General features: G+C 41.4%; 1 protein-coding gene across 1 annotated transcript in view; it reads left to right on the top strand.

Moving 5' to 3' along the window:
* The first annotated feature begins 338 nt into the window (after positions 1–338).
* LOC131426126 (dorsal-ventral patterning protein Sog) overlaps positions 339–18,034 on the top strand; it is a 50,340-nt gene continuing 32,644 nt past the window's right edge. Inside the window, exon 1 of the mRNA XM_058588577.1 lies at positions 339–2,560. Within this exon, the coding sequence (XP_058444560.1) occupies positions 2,413–2,560 (148 nt within the window). The 5' untranslated portion in view covers positions 339–2,412. The remainder of the gene's footprint in view (positions 2,561–18,034) is intronic.

Here is an 18,034-nt window from a genome sequence, read left to right as displayed (position 1 = left end):
GCTGCTGCCACAGCTTCTCGGATTCTTTTTCCATGTGTGTGCAACAGCCGCCGAGCCGTCGATTGGCTGCTATTCTGCGCGGAGCTGTGATGGATGGATGGATATTAGCTTGCGGTCAGCGGATGCGATCGCGGACGACTCGCGAGTGTTAGTTTGGAGAGCGAGAGTTTCATGGAGAGAACGATACGAACTCGGTGAGTGAGAGAACGGCAAGCCCACTGACCAACCAACCAGCCAGTCAGCCAGCCAGTCAACCACCCACCAACCCACCCACCACTTGCTCGGCTCGACGATGTCGCGGCGCGGCAAGACCCAAGGGTGACTTCAGCACAGCACGGTAGTCACCTTTAGCTAACCGCGAGCGACATACACAAATTACGCGCAAACGACAGCCAGTAAGAGATAAACGGGCGGATAAAAACGAATAAAAAAAAAGAATTACACAGAATATCAGGCACGACGGATTCACAGACACAGAACTGCAGAAGAGAGTGTTACCTGCGGTCGGAGCAGAGCGGACCAGACCAGACCAGAGAAGAGTCGGTCTAGTTACGGATCGATCGATTCTTTCGGTTCAGTCTAGCACCAGACATTTAGCGAGTCGCGCATGCGTTCTCCTGCATCTCCTGCCGTCATCATCGCAGCAGAGTAAAATACAGACACAGACAAAAAGGGGAAGTGAAGGCGAAAAGCCCGCAAATAAATTCGCTGCTTAGAAGAAAAAAAAAACGTAACCGCGGCGGCGGCAGCATCAGCAGACGAGAAAAAACACTAGTTTAGGAAAGTGGTCCCGCACGAACGGCTGCGGAACCGAACTATATTGCGCGAAAAAGTGCGTTCTAGCCGCAGTCACCGAGAGTGCGCGTTCACACGCCGATGTGGCCCCCTTCCGCCTCAAATCAAACGAAACTTTTGCTACTTTTGCGGAGAAGATTTTCACAAAGTGGATAAGATCATAACAATTTTTAGCTCGGCAAAACTTTCGGTGTGAACCAGAAGAAGAAAAGAGAAGAAAAGCGAAAAAGAATCAAATAAGTGCCAGTTCGCTGCAGACTTGGGGACGAGTGAAAAGAAGAAAAAAGTGTCACTGTCGCCGTTGTCACAAACACCTCGTTGGGGTGTCGACAGCCGTCGGAGATAAAACGCGACACATTCGTCGTTCGTCGTCGTCGTCGTCGTAAGACTTTGTGCGACTTTGAGGGGTAACTTTATGTAACATGTTATCGCAAAAAGAGTAGACTGTACTCTGAGGAGAAGCAATCACACACAGGAAAAACAGAATCATCGATCGGTCGGTGATCTTCTGCTGATCCCACTGACATAGTTCGGTAGGTGCCACGTGCAACCACGTGTTATTCCATCTCTAGTCTCATCAGGACCCACGCCAGCGGGAGCAAAAACGAAAAGGTGATCGACATAGTGTGATTAGTTGAACCGAGAGACCAAACAACAAAAGCAAAAAAAAACAACAGAGCTTAAGCAAACAACGTACGACGGTGGTTGACGGACGAAAACGGAAAAGGACGAAACCGTGGGTTCTGGAAGAATTGACACACACCCGTAGTAAGGTGGGTGGTGACGAAACAAGGTACAAAGAAAAAAAAAAGGTGTGAAAACTAACAGTACCTGCTGCACACACAAACAGATTCGGCTCACTGCAGCAGCAGCACTCTACACTACGAGAAAGTGGGAGAACACACCGAAAGTGTAGACCAAAAGGAAGCGGTATCCTAGCCGTGCGGTGCATTTCAGTTTCGATCGTGCGACGAAGCAGAACCCTCCGACGAAGACGATACCGGCACCGAACGACGAGGTCCCCCGATCGAGAGGAGTATTAGAGCAGGTCATGATTACTCATCTATATTTATTAAACACATCATAGTAACCCGCGTCGCCGTCGTCGATCAGCCCAGCTGCGCCCCGCACACGTGCGCGCAAACAAACGGCCGTTTTGTGTTTCTCTATTCGAATCGTATCGTTTTGCCATCCGCGGGCGCGCAAACCATAAATCGTAGTAAGCTATCCGGCGAAACGCGTATAAATTTTTTTTCCCACGGCAACTTGATTGCCAGCATAAAAAGCAAGATCTGTGTTATAAATAGTGCCCAAAACAAGCGATGAAAATGGAAGAACCAAAGTGTCTGCCAAGTGTCTAATTTGTGTCGGCCAGAGGTAAGAGGCAGTTGCTTTTTTTTCCCCGCCGCTCGCCCGCCTTAAACGCGTGTTCTGTGTGTGCAGTGTGATAAAAGTGTTATTGAGAAGAGGAAAAAGATATACGATTGCGCTTACAGGAGCGAAGAAGAAAACAAAAAAAAAACGTACAGCCAAATTATCCACCCAGTTTTATTATTTTTCTATTCGGTGTATTATCGTGTTAGAGAAGAAAAAACAAACCCCAGTTAGGCCACCAAAATGAAAATCGCAAAAATGACCCTATCAACCGGGATGGCAGTATCGGCGGTACTGCTGTTTCTGGCGCTAACCGCCAACCTAGTCAACGCCCGTCGCCTCTCACCACTGCTGGTGGAGGACGAAGGAGCCCGCCGGAATCGACCTGCCGGTAAGTTAAAGTTGTTTTCAATTAAATTTGTTTTCTTGATTATAAGCTTGAAAGATGCCAAGACTCGGAAGCGGAACGGTTCTCCCAGTTTTGAGTCATAGCCAAAAGTTTAAATACATTTTTCGGTGAAAGATTTTTGCATTAAAACCGAAGCAATTATTTATTAAAGACGGTATTGGTTTAGGAGGAGACAGGTCGTTGATTAAAAATAGCTATCCGTAACGTGACTAAAACTACAATTCGTGTCGTTTCAAGTTTCGCTTTCGATTTATCAGTGCAACGACTAAACTAGTGCAACCTAGCGGTTCAGTTTGAACCAGGCCCGTACCCAGGATTTCATTTCGGGAGGGGCCCAAAGATTAAAAATTAATGTTAGTGAAGATTGCTTATGTACCTAATTCTCGGTGTGCCTTTTACGAGTGTTTTTAACATACACTTTTCCACTTTAAATAATATTCTATTACATTTCTTTACGTTTTCTCTCTTGTTATTTCTGTAACACATGTCTGAGACCTTCTAAACAATTATATGTTTTTGATATCGTGACGGGCCAGGGCCCCTCGGGCCCCCCCTCTGGGTACGTGACTGGTTTGAACTTAACACGCAACTCAATTTTAGTGCTTTAGCTGCACTGAAAATAGCACACTGAAAACATTACTACTCCGAGCACCGGATCCGAGCTTAAATTATGACTCGAATTTATTATTAAATTATTATTAAAATTCGGGTAAAAATAGCACTCCTAGACTGTAAGCTAGACGAACTTTGTTTCCAAGAGTTTCAATTAAGAGCTGTTTTCAATTTTCCGGTTCTGCGGAGTGCAGAGTCCTTTCGAATTAAATTACATAACCAATCAAAGTTCGATACTCACAAAATCAGTTGAAACTAGAGTTACCAATGTTCCAGATTTATCTGACATATGTCAGAGTTTTCTTATCTCAACATAAACTCTAACAAACCAGATCTTCAGTCAGATTTTTCAGATCTCAACTGATTTTCAACATCTCTGCATTCGAAATACCAGTGTGCTGAGTTTTACTTCAAATAAGTCTTTCAAAACCGTCTTAGAAATCGAAAAAACGAAATTGTATGTCTGTGGAGGCACTACGCCACAGATTTTGTCCGACTTTTTCTTCCGCAATGAACCGATTTCATTTTTTAATCCCTGGTTGAAACATAATGGTCAAATTCCACAAAAGTAATTGACTTTCAAACGCAAAACTCAAATCAACTCCACGCATTCTATGTTTTACTTTATGAACCCAGAAAACGACGATGTTAGCAAATTATTGCATAGAGCAATCGGAATCGAAGGAATCGAGTATCAAATCCGTAAATAACCTTCAAAACTGAACTGTATTTAGATATTGGGCCGTATGAATAAAATGTAGTGAAGTCTGTTGTTTGTAGTATCTTCTCAAAAACATAGTCCACAGAGTAAAACACGTTTGGTTTGGTTTTAATTATTTTACTTCACTTTATCAGCAAACACACGAGTAGCAACCTCTGGAGCTACCTACCGATAAATTGTAGTAAATACTACATGTTCGAACGTTGTTGTGTAGTAAAGTCTCTGCTTTTGACAGGAACGTGATCCACATGTAGCATTTACTACCGAAATTCAAGCATGCTACGTTTTATTCATACGGCCCATTGATGCTAAGTGAGGTTATGTCATCAATTTTCGTAATCGAAATTAGATGTTTAAACAACTACTGGGTGGAATATACGGCCAGACCAATTATTTCTGAGCGTTGTCAACAAGTAAAGTCAATATTATCAATCTGGAACCCATTCCGAAAGCAAAAAACTCAGAACATTGGTTGAAACACAATCCTACAAATAAATAAAACTTTACTACAAAATGAACATTCCCATGTATTTTGTAAGAAGGCCAATACAAAGCCAAAACTTTGCTTCATACCCACACAGAACCGAAAAACTACCTAATTATGAGTTATTTTCCATCCAAATCTGGAGTTCCGTTCAATAATCTAATTTTGAGTAAAACTGCTCTATTTAGTTAAAGATACTGAAAAGTTAATATTATCTGCTGTTTTCACTCAACTATTGCAATGTATTGAAACAGATTAATGTAGAATACGATTCACTTTACTTCTGTTTATTCAACGAAACTCTCATTGTTGGATGGTTTTGCTCTTTGTGTTTTGGCAACACTGGAAAAAGTAAAAGAAGGAAAACAATTGGCCTTCTAACGACAGTTCGACATGTAGATGGTACTGTTGTACAAACGATAATGTTTTCGAATGAAGCTGTCAAAATACATAGGAATGTGTATTCTCCAGTGAATTTTTATTTATTTGTAGTTGAAATTCGAACAATCAATGAATATTCTGTTGTAATAAGGAAAAAAACGGAGATTTCTATCAATAAGAATTTCAACCAATATTTTTAATATTCTGCTTGAGAATAAATCTAAGTTTTTTTGCTTTCAGAATGACCTACAGATGGATAATATTGACTTTACTTGTTGACATCACTTTAAAATAATTGGTCCGGCCGTTTATTCTACCATTCCATTTGTTTAAGCCTTTAGTTTCGATTACGAAAATTGATGACATAACCTCATTTAGCATCAATATCTAAATATAGTTTAGTATTTACGAAATTGAAGGTTTACTTTTTATGCAAAACTTGAATAAATGCAAAAGTATTACCCATTCCGTAGGTTTGTTTAAGGAAAAATTATTATGTTAGTAGCTTTTTCCGCATTTAATACTCGATTCCTATATTACTCTATGTGAAAATTTGCAAACATCATCGTTTTTTTGGTGCATAAAGTGAAACATAGAAGGCGCAGAGTGGATTTGAGTTTTGCGTTAGATTGCCAATCAATCTAACTCAAAACAAGGTAAATTCTAGTGGAGTAACAGGTACTTTTTACTATATGTGTAGCTATTTTCCGAAGTAATAATAATCAGCGTGTTTAAGGGTCCTCATTAAGGGGCAATTCACAATCTTAGGAAAACAGCCATTGTTGCTAAATGCAAAAGCAGTTTTTTTTCGCAAAAGTGAAATATCACTTGATTTGGACAATTTTTTTCTCCACAGGTATTCATTCTTGAGTTGAGGAATGAAGCTGTCAAAATTTGAATAGTTCAAAGCAAATCAAATTAGGAAAACGATCTTTTTTTCAAAACTTGAATGAGTGCAACTTAAGTGGCAATTTACAATCCTCATAAAACAGCCATTGTTGAAAAACACAAAAAGTAGTTTTCTCCGCTGTCGTTGAACGGGAATCCAAAAAAATAAATCTTAGTTCATTAAGCTCATTTTTCTGACTAAAATGATATTGCTTTTGCGTTTTTCAACAATGACTGTTTTCCCAAAATTGTAAGTAGAGCCTCATAATTTGTGATCTGTTCATTCAAGATAAAACATCACTATTTCACTCATACTTCAAATGTATTAACGGCTGAATGCAAAAGTAAGATAAGTGCAACTTAGAGTTGAGAGCCCGTTTAAGTGTTTTTGGATGCAAAAAACTGGATAAAAAATATTCAGAGCAAAAACTGGATAAAAACATTGAGAGCAAAACCTGAACACGGGTTTCGTAAGACAAGAACTATTTAAAAACATCTTTTTTTGTAAAAACCAAACAAAAAAACATAGAATGCTCCAAACGGACAGAAACTTAACCGGTTCTTCAAAACAAATGGTTTTGTCCGTTTTTTTACAATCCAGATTTTTACCGACTGTCACCGTGGCCGAGGCATGGTTTGCTCGTTCGTTACGGACAACTATGATCTATGCTGCTTTTCCTACCGCGGCAGTCGGTTAAAACTTTGAATGCAAAAACCGGATGGAACTATTTGTTTTGGAAGAACCGGTTTTAGCATGCACAGTTGTTTTGAATGGTTCTTTTAAAAAAGAGATGTTTTTAAACGATTCCCTGTCCGGGTTTTGCTCTGAATATTTCTATCCGGTTTTTGCATTCAAAAATAATTAAACGGACTTTCCAAACTAAGTTTAACTTATTCGATTTTTGCTTTCAGTCGTACAAATATCATGTTTAGTTTGAGTTATTTTACTTTCTAACGAGAAGTGATTCACAATCGTCGATTTTTAGTCCAATACTGTCTGTTTTTTAAAAAATAAACAATTTTCAAACGCCTATATTACCTTTCTAACTTGGGATACTTGAAGCCAAAAACTCCCATCGGAATCAACCATGCTTGGTGATCGGTAGTTTAAAAACAGGATCTAGAATCGGCAACGACAAACAATTTACATCCACCAATTTGACAGCTTGAGTTTTTCAAGTCAAGTCACACAAGTTGTGAATAAATAAGTTTTCCTGTTTTGTGTAGAAATTACTCAAATATTGACAGCTTCGTTCCTTAACCTAATTTTATCTCTGTGAACGAAACTCTTGCTATTGGGTAGTTTTGCTCCTCCTCAAATTTAAGCAAAAAGAAGTCAAACTATAGGTAGTTTTCATTTTCCGTGTAGATTTGTTTGGAACAATCAGGCTGCAGTTTAAACCATTCGCTTTTTGATTTGAATTGACGAAATCTCGGCTAAAAAATTGCAGGATGAAATCACTTGAAACATTTTTTTTTGGTTTGGTCGTACGCGGCGTGTCGACTTGATATCTGACAGAATTTTTGCTGGTATTTTGTAAAAATTCTGGCAAAAGTCGGACAGAAATAAAACAGCCGTTTCCGGCAGGGAATTTCAGCAAGCGGTTATTATCCAGCCGGATTCCTGTCATACAAGATTGGCAGAACCGATCATGACGAAATTCAAATGAATTCGAACAAAAGAAATGGATTAAGATCGAATTTGCAGAGCATGTCCAGTTAGAAAATGACGTAATTCTGCCGGCGCAATTTTGACCGTTTTCGGAATCTTGATTCCAGCCAGGCTCTTTTCAAGATTTGACTTTGCTCGTGGAATTGCTGTGCTAATTGAGCATCATTCAATTGTTCAATCAATGTTTCTACAAGTCTCTAACTATCAGAGATAGATTGAAACCTTCTAGAGAAACGTGAAATTCGGAAAAAAATTATTCTAAGCGGATATCTGAAGATTTGAACACTCTAACCACAGTTCGATTCTGGAGGAATTATTTCGGCGACGGACCGCAAATCGAAAAGTCCCGTCTAATTTCGGAAATCCCCTCCCCTCCCCGGGCTATCATCGGAAGTCACGTGCCAGCTAGCGAACACACCCCCGATTTGCGCACGGCAAGATCACGGCAAGAATTCCGTCGCGGTTATTTCGGACACGACTACCCTTCACCTCGAACTCACTGAACCGTTGCCCGATCGGTGCAGTTACCCGCAATCGTCCGTCTCACGTCCGGACCGGTGGAGTAAGCGAGAAATAAGCCGCCAGCAGAGGCACGACCAGGTGACAAAGTATAGTCGAAGTAAGAATAACAGCTACCTGTCGTAGGTGTTGCTCGCAGCTGGGAAATCACGCGATTGGCCGTGACGAATGGCCATCGCCCCTCTCATCCCTTCGTCGTCAACCGTGCAGATAGCGATCAGTGATCGTGAAGTAAAAAAAAAACAACTTCGATGAGTAGGAGGGCGATAGTATGCACGTCACCACCGGTGACAGCCGACGGAAACCTTCGCGAACTATCGGAGCGGACATGTGTTTGAGGGTATGTCTGACTATTCCCAGTGTTCTAGGAAGATCCAGGAGCGTCTGAATTTTATCAAGTCAATTAGGGATCATTCAATTTGTCAAAGCTCACCTTTAAAAGGTAAAGAAAACACACGAACTCGAATAAATAACACCTCGGACTCATTCGCATAGCCTGGCGACGCCGTGCAAATTAATTCGCTCTGCGACATTCGCTTCAGACCCAAACAGAACGTGATGCGACAATCCGACGTCATTGACGTAGCATTCCTGTTGTGGCCTTCAGGTGGTGGAACATGCAAAACGCTATGCGCCGATCGCTGATCGATACCGATGGGGAAATTTTTCCGATATTGGGAATTTTAAGTAAGCTTCTTGACTGAAACAGATTAAATATCTACTTCATTCAGTCAGACTATGGTGCTTACGATCAAATTACAAATCACGGTGGTAGTTTTTTCCAAAAACACAGATTCAGTGACGATTAATATTTTTGGAAAAATCATAAATTGAAATACCAAATTCGAAGAAGTGAGGTTGGGTGCTGTTTTCAAATCTAGGAAAATCTTGGTTTTTTTGGTTGGATTTAGAGTTTAATTGAAAATTATGATTGAAATTAATACTACGTTCACACTGCGAGTTAAAACTAGTTTTAACTCTGATTTCATGTTTTAAGCGAAATAACATGTTTTTCTTCCGTGTTATTCCATATTCAGAAACGTCACATAAAAACATGTTTTCCCAAAATAACAATGATCAGTCAAGCACAACCCTGCTAGCATTTTCCGTCATTTTTCGACTACGTCAATTGACAAGCTTATATCGAAACAGTTTTCCATCATAGTAGCCATGTAATCATGATAAAACAGAACAGGAAACTGGTACAACCATGCTTGTTTTTTTGTTTAAAGACATGACTTTTTTGGAAATTTATTGCTAAAAATATTTATGTCACGTAAATGGCCAAAGTTTCGAAATAAATACACTTCGAAACGTTGACAATTAACGTGATAAAAACATTTTGAACCAACACATGACCAAAAACGACTTTTTAATACGTAGAAGAAAACTTTCTGAGTGGAGAAGTGGAAAAATTGGAGCGATTGACATAATATTTTCACCAACTTTTCCGGGGCATTGTGAAAAACTATGCTTCTTGAAACCGGGAATGCAATCTTAATTTTTTTTCTCTGTAGATTTTCATATTCCGAAGTACTACAAACTATTCTATGAGAACTCCGGAACCCAGTAAAGTTCTACAGTAATTTATCTTCTTAACACGTGCTTAATGTTTGCGACGTAAACATTTTTGCAGTTTGTTTCTAAACAAACTCAATAATAAACAATATGTCATAAGTATAATATAATACAAGTGTGAACAGTTCGGTTTTAACTTTATATTACTATCATTAAAACGTGTTATTTTCTGCAGGTGTGAACATAGTATATTTTATTATCAAAAGAATCATCACCACGCTATCTCGTGGTGAACACGCCGATTTTTTTCGTGTATAGACTTTTTCAACCCTGCTTAAAAATATTTGCAATTTTTACCTGGCATCTCTGCTAGTCAGCTTCTCGCATTTGACAGTTGAACTTCAGCAAATTACAAACATGAGCTCACATGATATCCACAAAATAAAAGGTACTGGTTGTAATCCAGCAAACAACAGCTTTATCTTCCCACTAAACAATTGTATCTCGCGATTGCCATACAAAGGTTCTGTTCACATCCGAATCTATAGATAAAGCAATGGTCTTTTGAAATTAAGCAATGAAATCTTCTAACTGCACTCTCTTCTGCCATTTTCCACTGATATTTGTTTTATTAAGCCGCATTTTTGTTCGAATACACTTGGCATTTCTCGGTTGATTTTTCAAATGGCCTTATGAGCAAGTGACAGCTTCTCTTTGTTCATCTTTCTACGCGATTATTATTACGTGAAGTTTTTCTTGGATTTTACAATTCTGTTTGAAAGTTTAAGGTTTCAAGTGTCGATTTATATGAAGAGTTGAATAATAAACGTAAAAACCGCTTGGTAATTGATAGGAGAAAGTAAACAAAGAGAAACTGTCACTTGCTTTTACGGCCTTACGAAAAATCATTCGAGATATGAACAAGTTTTGCACTAAGCCTTTTGCAGTCTCCGACAGAGTTGCCATGTTATTTTTTCAAAATTTTATCTGGATTTGTCTGAGTTTAACTATGTACAAGAAAATTTTGACAAGGCTTCATTATCAGTAAACAAAAAAGGACTGACCACCTATCGTATAGGGTCCAAACCCGTGAAGATCTTATGAGACTTTTAAAATTTTAAATCACATAATTTTACATATTCAATAAAAATTTGTGTGACGCTCCATTTATGTGCATCTAAAAAAATCACAAGATTTTTTCGAACTGTGCACAATCAGATAGCAATCCCATTATAAATATTAGAGTGCCTATAACCAGAGTGACGACATCTCATCCGTAATTTTGGCAACAATTCAAAACATTCCATTAGCTTTACATTGAATTGACAGGTTGTTTGCTCGTTTGGAACTGGGAGCTGTCATTCCAAACGAACAGCTGTCGCCACTCTGATTATAGTCCCTCTAGTAAATATTATCGACTAACGGGAGGATAGAAAAACAAAACACTACGAATAATATAAATTACAAATCTACAGCAGCAATACTTACATTTAACGTTGAGAACACATCCAACTACTTTTACGGTTGTCAGTAAAAGTCTACTGACATTTGAAAAACCAGACATTTAGTTATCGGCTCAATAAAAGTTTCCAGCTGTCATAATTTACTCACTTGGCATCCATACTCAAGAGCCTGGTAGTACTTGTTTTCTGAAACAGTAAAATTCTGGACTCTGGACGCTGGAGTCTGGACTCTGAACTCTGAACTCTGGACTCTGGACTCTAGACTCGGGACTCTCTAGACTCGGGACTCTCTGGAATCTGGACTCTGGACTCTGGACACTGGACTCTGGACTCTGCATTCTGGACTCTGGACCCTGGACTCTGGATTCTGGACTCTGGACTCTGGACTCTGGACTCTGGACTCTGGACTCTGGACTCTGGACTCTGGACTCTGGACTCTGGACTCTGGACTCTGGACTCTGGACTCTGGACTCCGGACTCCGGACTCCGGACTCTGGACTCTGGACTCTGGACTCTGGACTCTGGACTCTGGACTCTGGACTCTGGACTCTGGACTCTGGACTCTGGACTCTGGACTCTGGACTCTGGACTCTGGACTCTGGACTCTGGACTCTGGACTCTGGACTCTGGACTCTGAACTCTGGACTCTGGACTCTGGACTCTGGACTCTGGACTTTTTAATCAGACAAATCTTGCAAACTGGCAACGCTGGTCTCCGGTACTAAAGTCAGAGTTGCCAGGTAATTTTTTTAAAATCTATATTAAGCGCAAAGATATATCTGTACACGCAGAAAAACATATTGTAAAATTAAATCAATACCGGGCAATTTGAATGATTTTTTTGTTGACATAGTGACAATAATTTGTAGCAAATCATCCCAGTGAAAATTGTCGTCCCGAATCGGTCCGATTCAAACAGAAAATATTTGACAGAACGCCATCCCGAATTTCGAGTACGCGATTACTGAGTACTTTGCACTGTAATGATTAACGACGAGATGTTTTGGAAGCACCATCTGAAGTTTGACAACATTTCACTGGACCTTTTCGAAAACATATTGGTTGCTTTTTGTCTGTAAATCCCGGACTAGCGGAAACTTTTCCATGGAAAATCGACACACCGCAATGTGAGAAAAGCCAACTTGACGGATCGACAAGTCAGGTACAATAGGTACTATGTAAATCTAATCTTACTTTTGTTTGCATTATCCATCTCAGAATCGGTAAAATCCTGTCATTGTTTTCGAAAGGTAGCCCGACATAAATGATGAACACGGTCTGTTTGTTACCTGTTGACTAAGGTTGGAACACATTCCCAGATCATTGTCCAGAACACACGCAACGCTCTCCGCTGGAGCGATAGTTTTCGGATGGAATCCGGTCAATCGGACAACCTCATCTCATCTGAACTTGGGTTGAAAATATGCACTCCCTCATTACGGCACTCGTCCGTCGCTATTAGTGTAGATCCTCTCTATTCATGTTTGTTGAAATAATATTTTTGCAAAGGATTTGACACATATCGAAAAAGGATCTACAGAGTTTCTTTGCGCTTCGGCTCCTCTCTGTTGGTGCGGTGAAAAAGCAAAATTAGGAACGAAAATATTATCCCCTGTTTTAGGACCGGATCCGGCGAAGGACGATTCGAAAGCGAAACGACCGGTAACAGATGCAGTCGGAATCCTCATAATTGATCCTCTTCCCTCCTGTTAGTCGATGCGTGCAGGGATAATTTTTGGGACTTATGTTTGTCTTTTCCGACCATCGTTTTGCTAGTTTTATAGGTGATGCGTATAATTAGGCGATGGTAGCATCCAGAGGCCGCCTGTCATGACAGCTTGCTTTCATTGTTCAAAATCGAACGATCAGTTATCCGGGCCCCCTGCACCCTCTCGTCCGCCGCAAGGATAAACAAAAGCCATCTTCGGCAAAGGTACAAACTATCACTTGTCAAAGAACCCAATTTCCCTTTCCAGGCACCGGTTTATGACTCTACATTTACGGCCATAATTTGTAGGAAATCTTTGAAAAAACGGTCGAACCCGAATGCAAAATGCGTTGGAACACGAAATCGTAGTAGGCCACCTCCCGAATCCACTGACTGCACGAGCAAACTACGTCAACCATCGCTATGACAGAACACACGAAAAGTTCCCACCAATCTATTTTGCAAATTTGCACACTATCCCCGGTGCAGCGGTGGTACGGTGCGTTTCTAATTTTCTTTTATTAGAATGCATGCTTGCATTCCACCGCACGATTCAAACACCTCTGTCAGTATGGGTAGCCGCCGTCTCAATCGTAACGGCAGCCGCGCCACCGTCCGAGGCGCTAAAATTGCAACTATTTTTCAGCTCCCGCACAATTCGCAAATTCGAGAATGCGTTGCAGTGGCGGTACCCATCTCTGCCTGGACAGCAGTCGTGGTTGCTGTGGCGAAAGCGGTTACCGAGGCAACAACGACGACGACGGCGGCAGCAGCGGCGGTGGCTGAGATCACCGTATATCTGTGACAGACAGACAGTTGTCTGTCATTATTTAAAGCCTCCTCTTCCTGCACGCAGTCTGAACGCGCGCGCTCACGGAACTCCCTCCTCACCCGGTGCACCCGGAGTACGATGGTGACGGTTGCTCGCTCGCGTTCGGAAATAAATTCGAGAACACGCGGCAAGAAGCTATTTATTATGGCCCGTAATTGCCTGGAATAATTTTCGCCCCGATTTTCGCTTTTCGCAGCTCTCGGCCGACGATAAAATAAATCAAAAATGAAAGTTTGCCGGTTCCTGCGACGGCTGCTGCGATGGCGGCGGCTGACAGTGGCTGGCAGACTAACAGCGGCTGGCTGACTGGTCCCATGCGTTCGATGTGTGCAAATTAACTATTTGCTGTCACATTATTTTATTTTCTTTTTTTTTTTTGATACTGTTGTTCGCGCTTGCTCATCTTTTGACGGACGGGAGAAATTAGTGCTTCAATTTGTTTATGGAGGCGAAATTTATGGAAGGAAAATTTTCCACTCTCTTCGGTGCACCTTGAGACAAACTTGGCCAAGGCCTAGACGCAGACGGTGTTCTGCGACGGATGTGGACTGTTGTCCGGGGCACTGAAATCATCGCGCCATTTTCCGGAAATCGGAAAATTTTGACGATCTAGTTTAATCTATTTCTCAGCTAACTTTGTGTCACCAAATCAATTAGAATATTTATCAATTCCATACGGAACCTGTTGGGAGTAAAAAAAAAATTATCGTCCGTCACTTCATTAATCAAGTCGCTAATCAACCTCCAACGATTATAGTCGAGGGCAATGACAGGGAAAAAAAGGGCGGCTAAGGTTGGCAGCCAACCAACCAATCAACTCCAAAACCTCATTGCCACGGTTCGCGAGTGTGGCGAAAAATTTACTTGTTAACACCAGAGCCGTCGTCGTGACCGCCTCCGTCCTCACGGAACGGAACGGATATGGATAAGCGCCACATAATTGCCGTCAATATCTCTCGCCGCCCAATGTGTTGGGCCTATAGGCGCCGAGATAACGTGTTTCCATGTAGCAGTCAGCAACCGAACGCCAACCCTGCTCAGGTGCCGCCGCTGACGCCGCCGTCGTTCATCTTCCCGAAAGAAGTACAGGAGATAAATGTGCCAAAGCTTTGCCTATGTTCGCGCTTATTTGATTGTCTATTTATCGCGATTCTACGTACAAAGCGTTCAGCGGTAAATGGGCTGACCAGTGCAGAGGTGGTAAACAAAGTTGATAAAAGTAAATCGATGGATTCGTGGTTTTACCCAACTGAACAGCAAAAAAAAGCCTCAAATCTAGGAACGGCAAACGTCACTGAGTGGCACAGGTAATTTACAAGTACAACTGTGGTCAATGGGAAAGCTCAGAAAAAAACAGGCGACCGAGAACCAATACTTGTTTGAAGCTTCGGAGTTCATCGAACTACCATCTGTTTCCCGCGGACTGGGGTGACACCGTCATTTGACTCAATTAGATGTCGAACCTCTTCCACTCAATTTCCAAGTAGGCGTTGTGGTTTGTCTACTTAGGGAAACGAGCGCACGCGCAGTGTGGAGGTGTTGACTAATGTGGCTGTTTTGCTAATCAAATAACTTTCTTCAGCGTCGACCCGGTTCGCAGTGTCGGCGGGGTTTATTCGAAAATGTGCAACGCCAAACCGAACGAACGGCCGCCGGTCTAAAGATGTTTCCTATATTAATTATAGCCTCTAGTTGCGCGTTGCACGATGGCAGAAAGCAGCCGAGAGTGGTAGTAGAAGTTGTAGTAGATTGGCTTATTTGTTGATTTTCTCCATTCATGTGGGTTAGAATACCGTCAGCGCCTACCACGATTTGTTTCATCTTTCGCAATATACGAGCCACCCGCCGCCGACGGCGAAGCATAGAGTGACAGGCGGCGCCTGGTGCTTTCCTCCGCGCTCTCCTGACGGCTCTGGCTACCCTTTCTAGGTTAAGTATCCAACGCAGGAGGTGACCAAACCCACACACACACGGCTCGTAGCTGCACCGAGAAAATGCTTGGCTCGGGACAGAATTATTCACAATCAACCAAAGCTTCGGACACTGGTCCGACATCCGCCCGACAGAACGTTTCGCAACCGATCCCCAAATGGAATGGCAACGTTTTGAAACTGTATCCCCCGGTAAATCGACCTGAATTCGTTCTAATTGTACGAACGACTGTTAACCCGATGAAAAACGGTAAATCGATATTAGATTTCATGGCGCTCCTGGCCGTGCCTCCCCGAACCAATTGAATTCCGCCGAACGGGGACCATATATTCAATTTCATAACGGCGTCATTGGCTGACTTGATAATTAACACCGTGGTCATCGAGTTGGATTCGTTTGTTCTGTTGTTTTTTTTTTCCTTTCTTTCTTTCTACATGTGATATTTTCTGCGAACGTCTGCGCGCTAGTTGCAGACTACAGGCGACTACAACCGGGAGGGCCCGCACCGGTCGTAACATGCCGCTACATGACAGGCACAGGTGGCTTCCCGACGGATGCTCCTGTTAGCAGTTTCTATATTTAAATCATCACCATAAAAACTACAGTTAATTTGTTTTGGATTGGCCATTAGGGAAAAATTCACAACCTTCGGCAGCAAGTAGACGTCAACAAAAAAAAACAAAAACAATAACAGCGGCCGAATGTAGCCGTCAATTCCCCGTATGCCAATCAAATCAAGGCGGCCGCAAGACTAGAAACTGCCGTCGTCTTGCGATTGCTGCGTAAGCCAGCCACTCATATACTGAACGCTGAAAAAGCGTATTATTGTTCAACGCAAATTATCCTTCCCAGAAAAACAACGTGATATTAGCCGCGTAAAGCACCATATTTAATATGCCAGGAGGCGCCACATGATCGTAAACCGGCGAACAGCATTACAACGTCCGACCCATTGCTAAGTAACTAACAGAAACGACGGTGACGGCGCAGACAACGACTACTGCGATAAATGCTGTGGCTAGTAAATTTCGCACATATTTTCTAGATTTTATGACATTTAGCCGCACCACCACGGCTGGAATTCCTCTCTTGCCTCTTGTTGGCGGTTGTGAAGACCAGTGATAACAGATACATCTCACTCTGTCTGACTATCACCGGGCATCCGACAATCCGTGCGACTCCGGTCCATGTCGTTGTAAAGTTCAACGAGCTGCATTCCACCCGGCTACGGCATAATTTAACTATTTAACTACGGCGGCGATGACGCCGGTAGTTGCTGTTTTTTTTTCTTTTTCTATTCCACCTTGATTTTGTGTCGATCACAATTTAAACAGGCACAACTCGGTCGTTCTGGATGAAGGTTTGTTTTTTTTTCGAGGCTACCTCAAGCCTTCCGGGAATAGTACCGCTTGCCCATGCCTAGCAAATTTCCCCCCAGACGCCAGAAGGTTTTGCCAGAATGGTGGCAGAGCTCGCCTGCCAAATTTTGAAGGCTACCGAAATCTTGCCAGGCATCTGCCGGCTGGCAGAATTTCTCACCAGCGGGATGTTTGTGGTTGAGAGCCCTGTAAGAAAATTTGTCATTGAGTTATTTCTCAGATTTCGAATCTAGATCGTAAATCCAGTTCCAGAATTCAGTACTAGCCCAGAAGTTTCGCCAATCGGTTCTTTTTAGAATCATCAAAATATTCCCAAAGGATCATGAAAAGACCGAAAAGACTGAAAAGACTGAAAATACTGAAAAGACTGAAAAGACGGAAAAGACTGAAAAAGACTGAAAAGATCGAAAAGACTGAAAAGACCGAAAAGACTAAAAAGACTGAAAAGACTGAAAAGACTGAAATGACTGAAAAGACTGAAAAGACTGAAAAGACTGAAAAGACTGAAAAGACTGAAAAGACTGAAAAAGACTGAAAAGATCGAAAAGACTGAAAAGACCGAAAAGACTAAAAAGACTGAAAAGACTGAAAAGACTGAAAAGACTGAAAAGACTGAAAAGACTGAAAAGACGGAAAAGACGGAAAAGACTGAAAAAAAATGAGAAGACCGAAAAGACTGAAAAGGCTGGAAAGATCGAAAAGACTGAAAAGACCGAAAAGACTAAATAGACTGAAAAGACTGAAAAAGACTGAAAAGACTGGAAAGACTGTGACATTACTGACCCGACTTTTTCAAGTAAATTTCAATGAACAACCGACGATGAAACAAATTCAATCAGTTACATTTACTGCTGTAATTTGATTTTCTAGATGTTCGCTGATTTCGGAGCATTATTGTTGCATGCGGAGGGCAAAGAAATAGTAGAATCGAAATGAAAATTTCACCAAATATCCGACGATGAAACAGATTAAATCAGTTACACTTACTGCTGTAGTTTAATTTTCTTGATTTATCCCTCAAGTTTTGATAAAACAAGAACCTCTCCTCTACCTAAATCGGGCTTGTTTCTGTTCAGAATAAGAGTGAAAAATAGTGGAATTAAAATGTAAATTTCAATGAACGTACTACAATGAAACAGACTCAATCAGTTACATTTACTGCTGTTATCTGATTCTCTAGATCCTCACTGGTTTCGAAGCATTATTGCTGCATGCGTGGAAAAGATTAATCAATCATCAATAGTGCGAAACAGCAGAATTATAATGAAAGTTTCACCAAATATGCGACGATGAAACAGATTCAATTTACTACTGTAATTTTAATCTCTAGATTTATCTCTCAAATTT

Source organism: Malaya genurostris, chromosome 1 (assembly GCF_030247185.1).
Source record: "Malaya genurostris strain Urasoe2022 chromosome 1, Malgen_1.1, whole genome shotgun sequence".
In the NCBI taxonomy this organism is placed as follows: Eukaryota; Metazoa; Arthropoda; class Insecta; order Diptera; family Culicidae; genus Malaya; species Malaya genurostris.
This window is presented reverse-complemented; position numbering and strand designations above follow the sequence as displayed.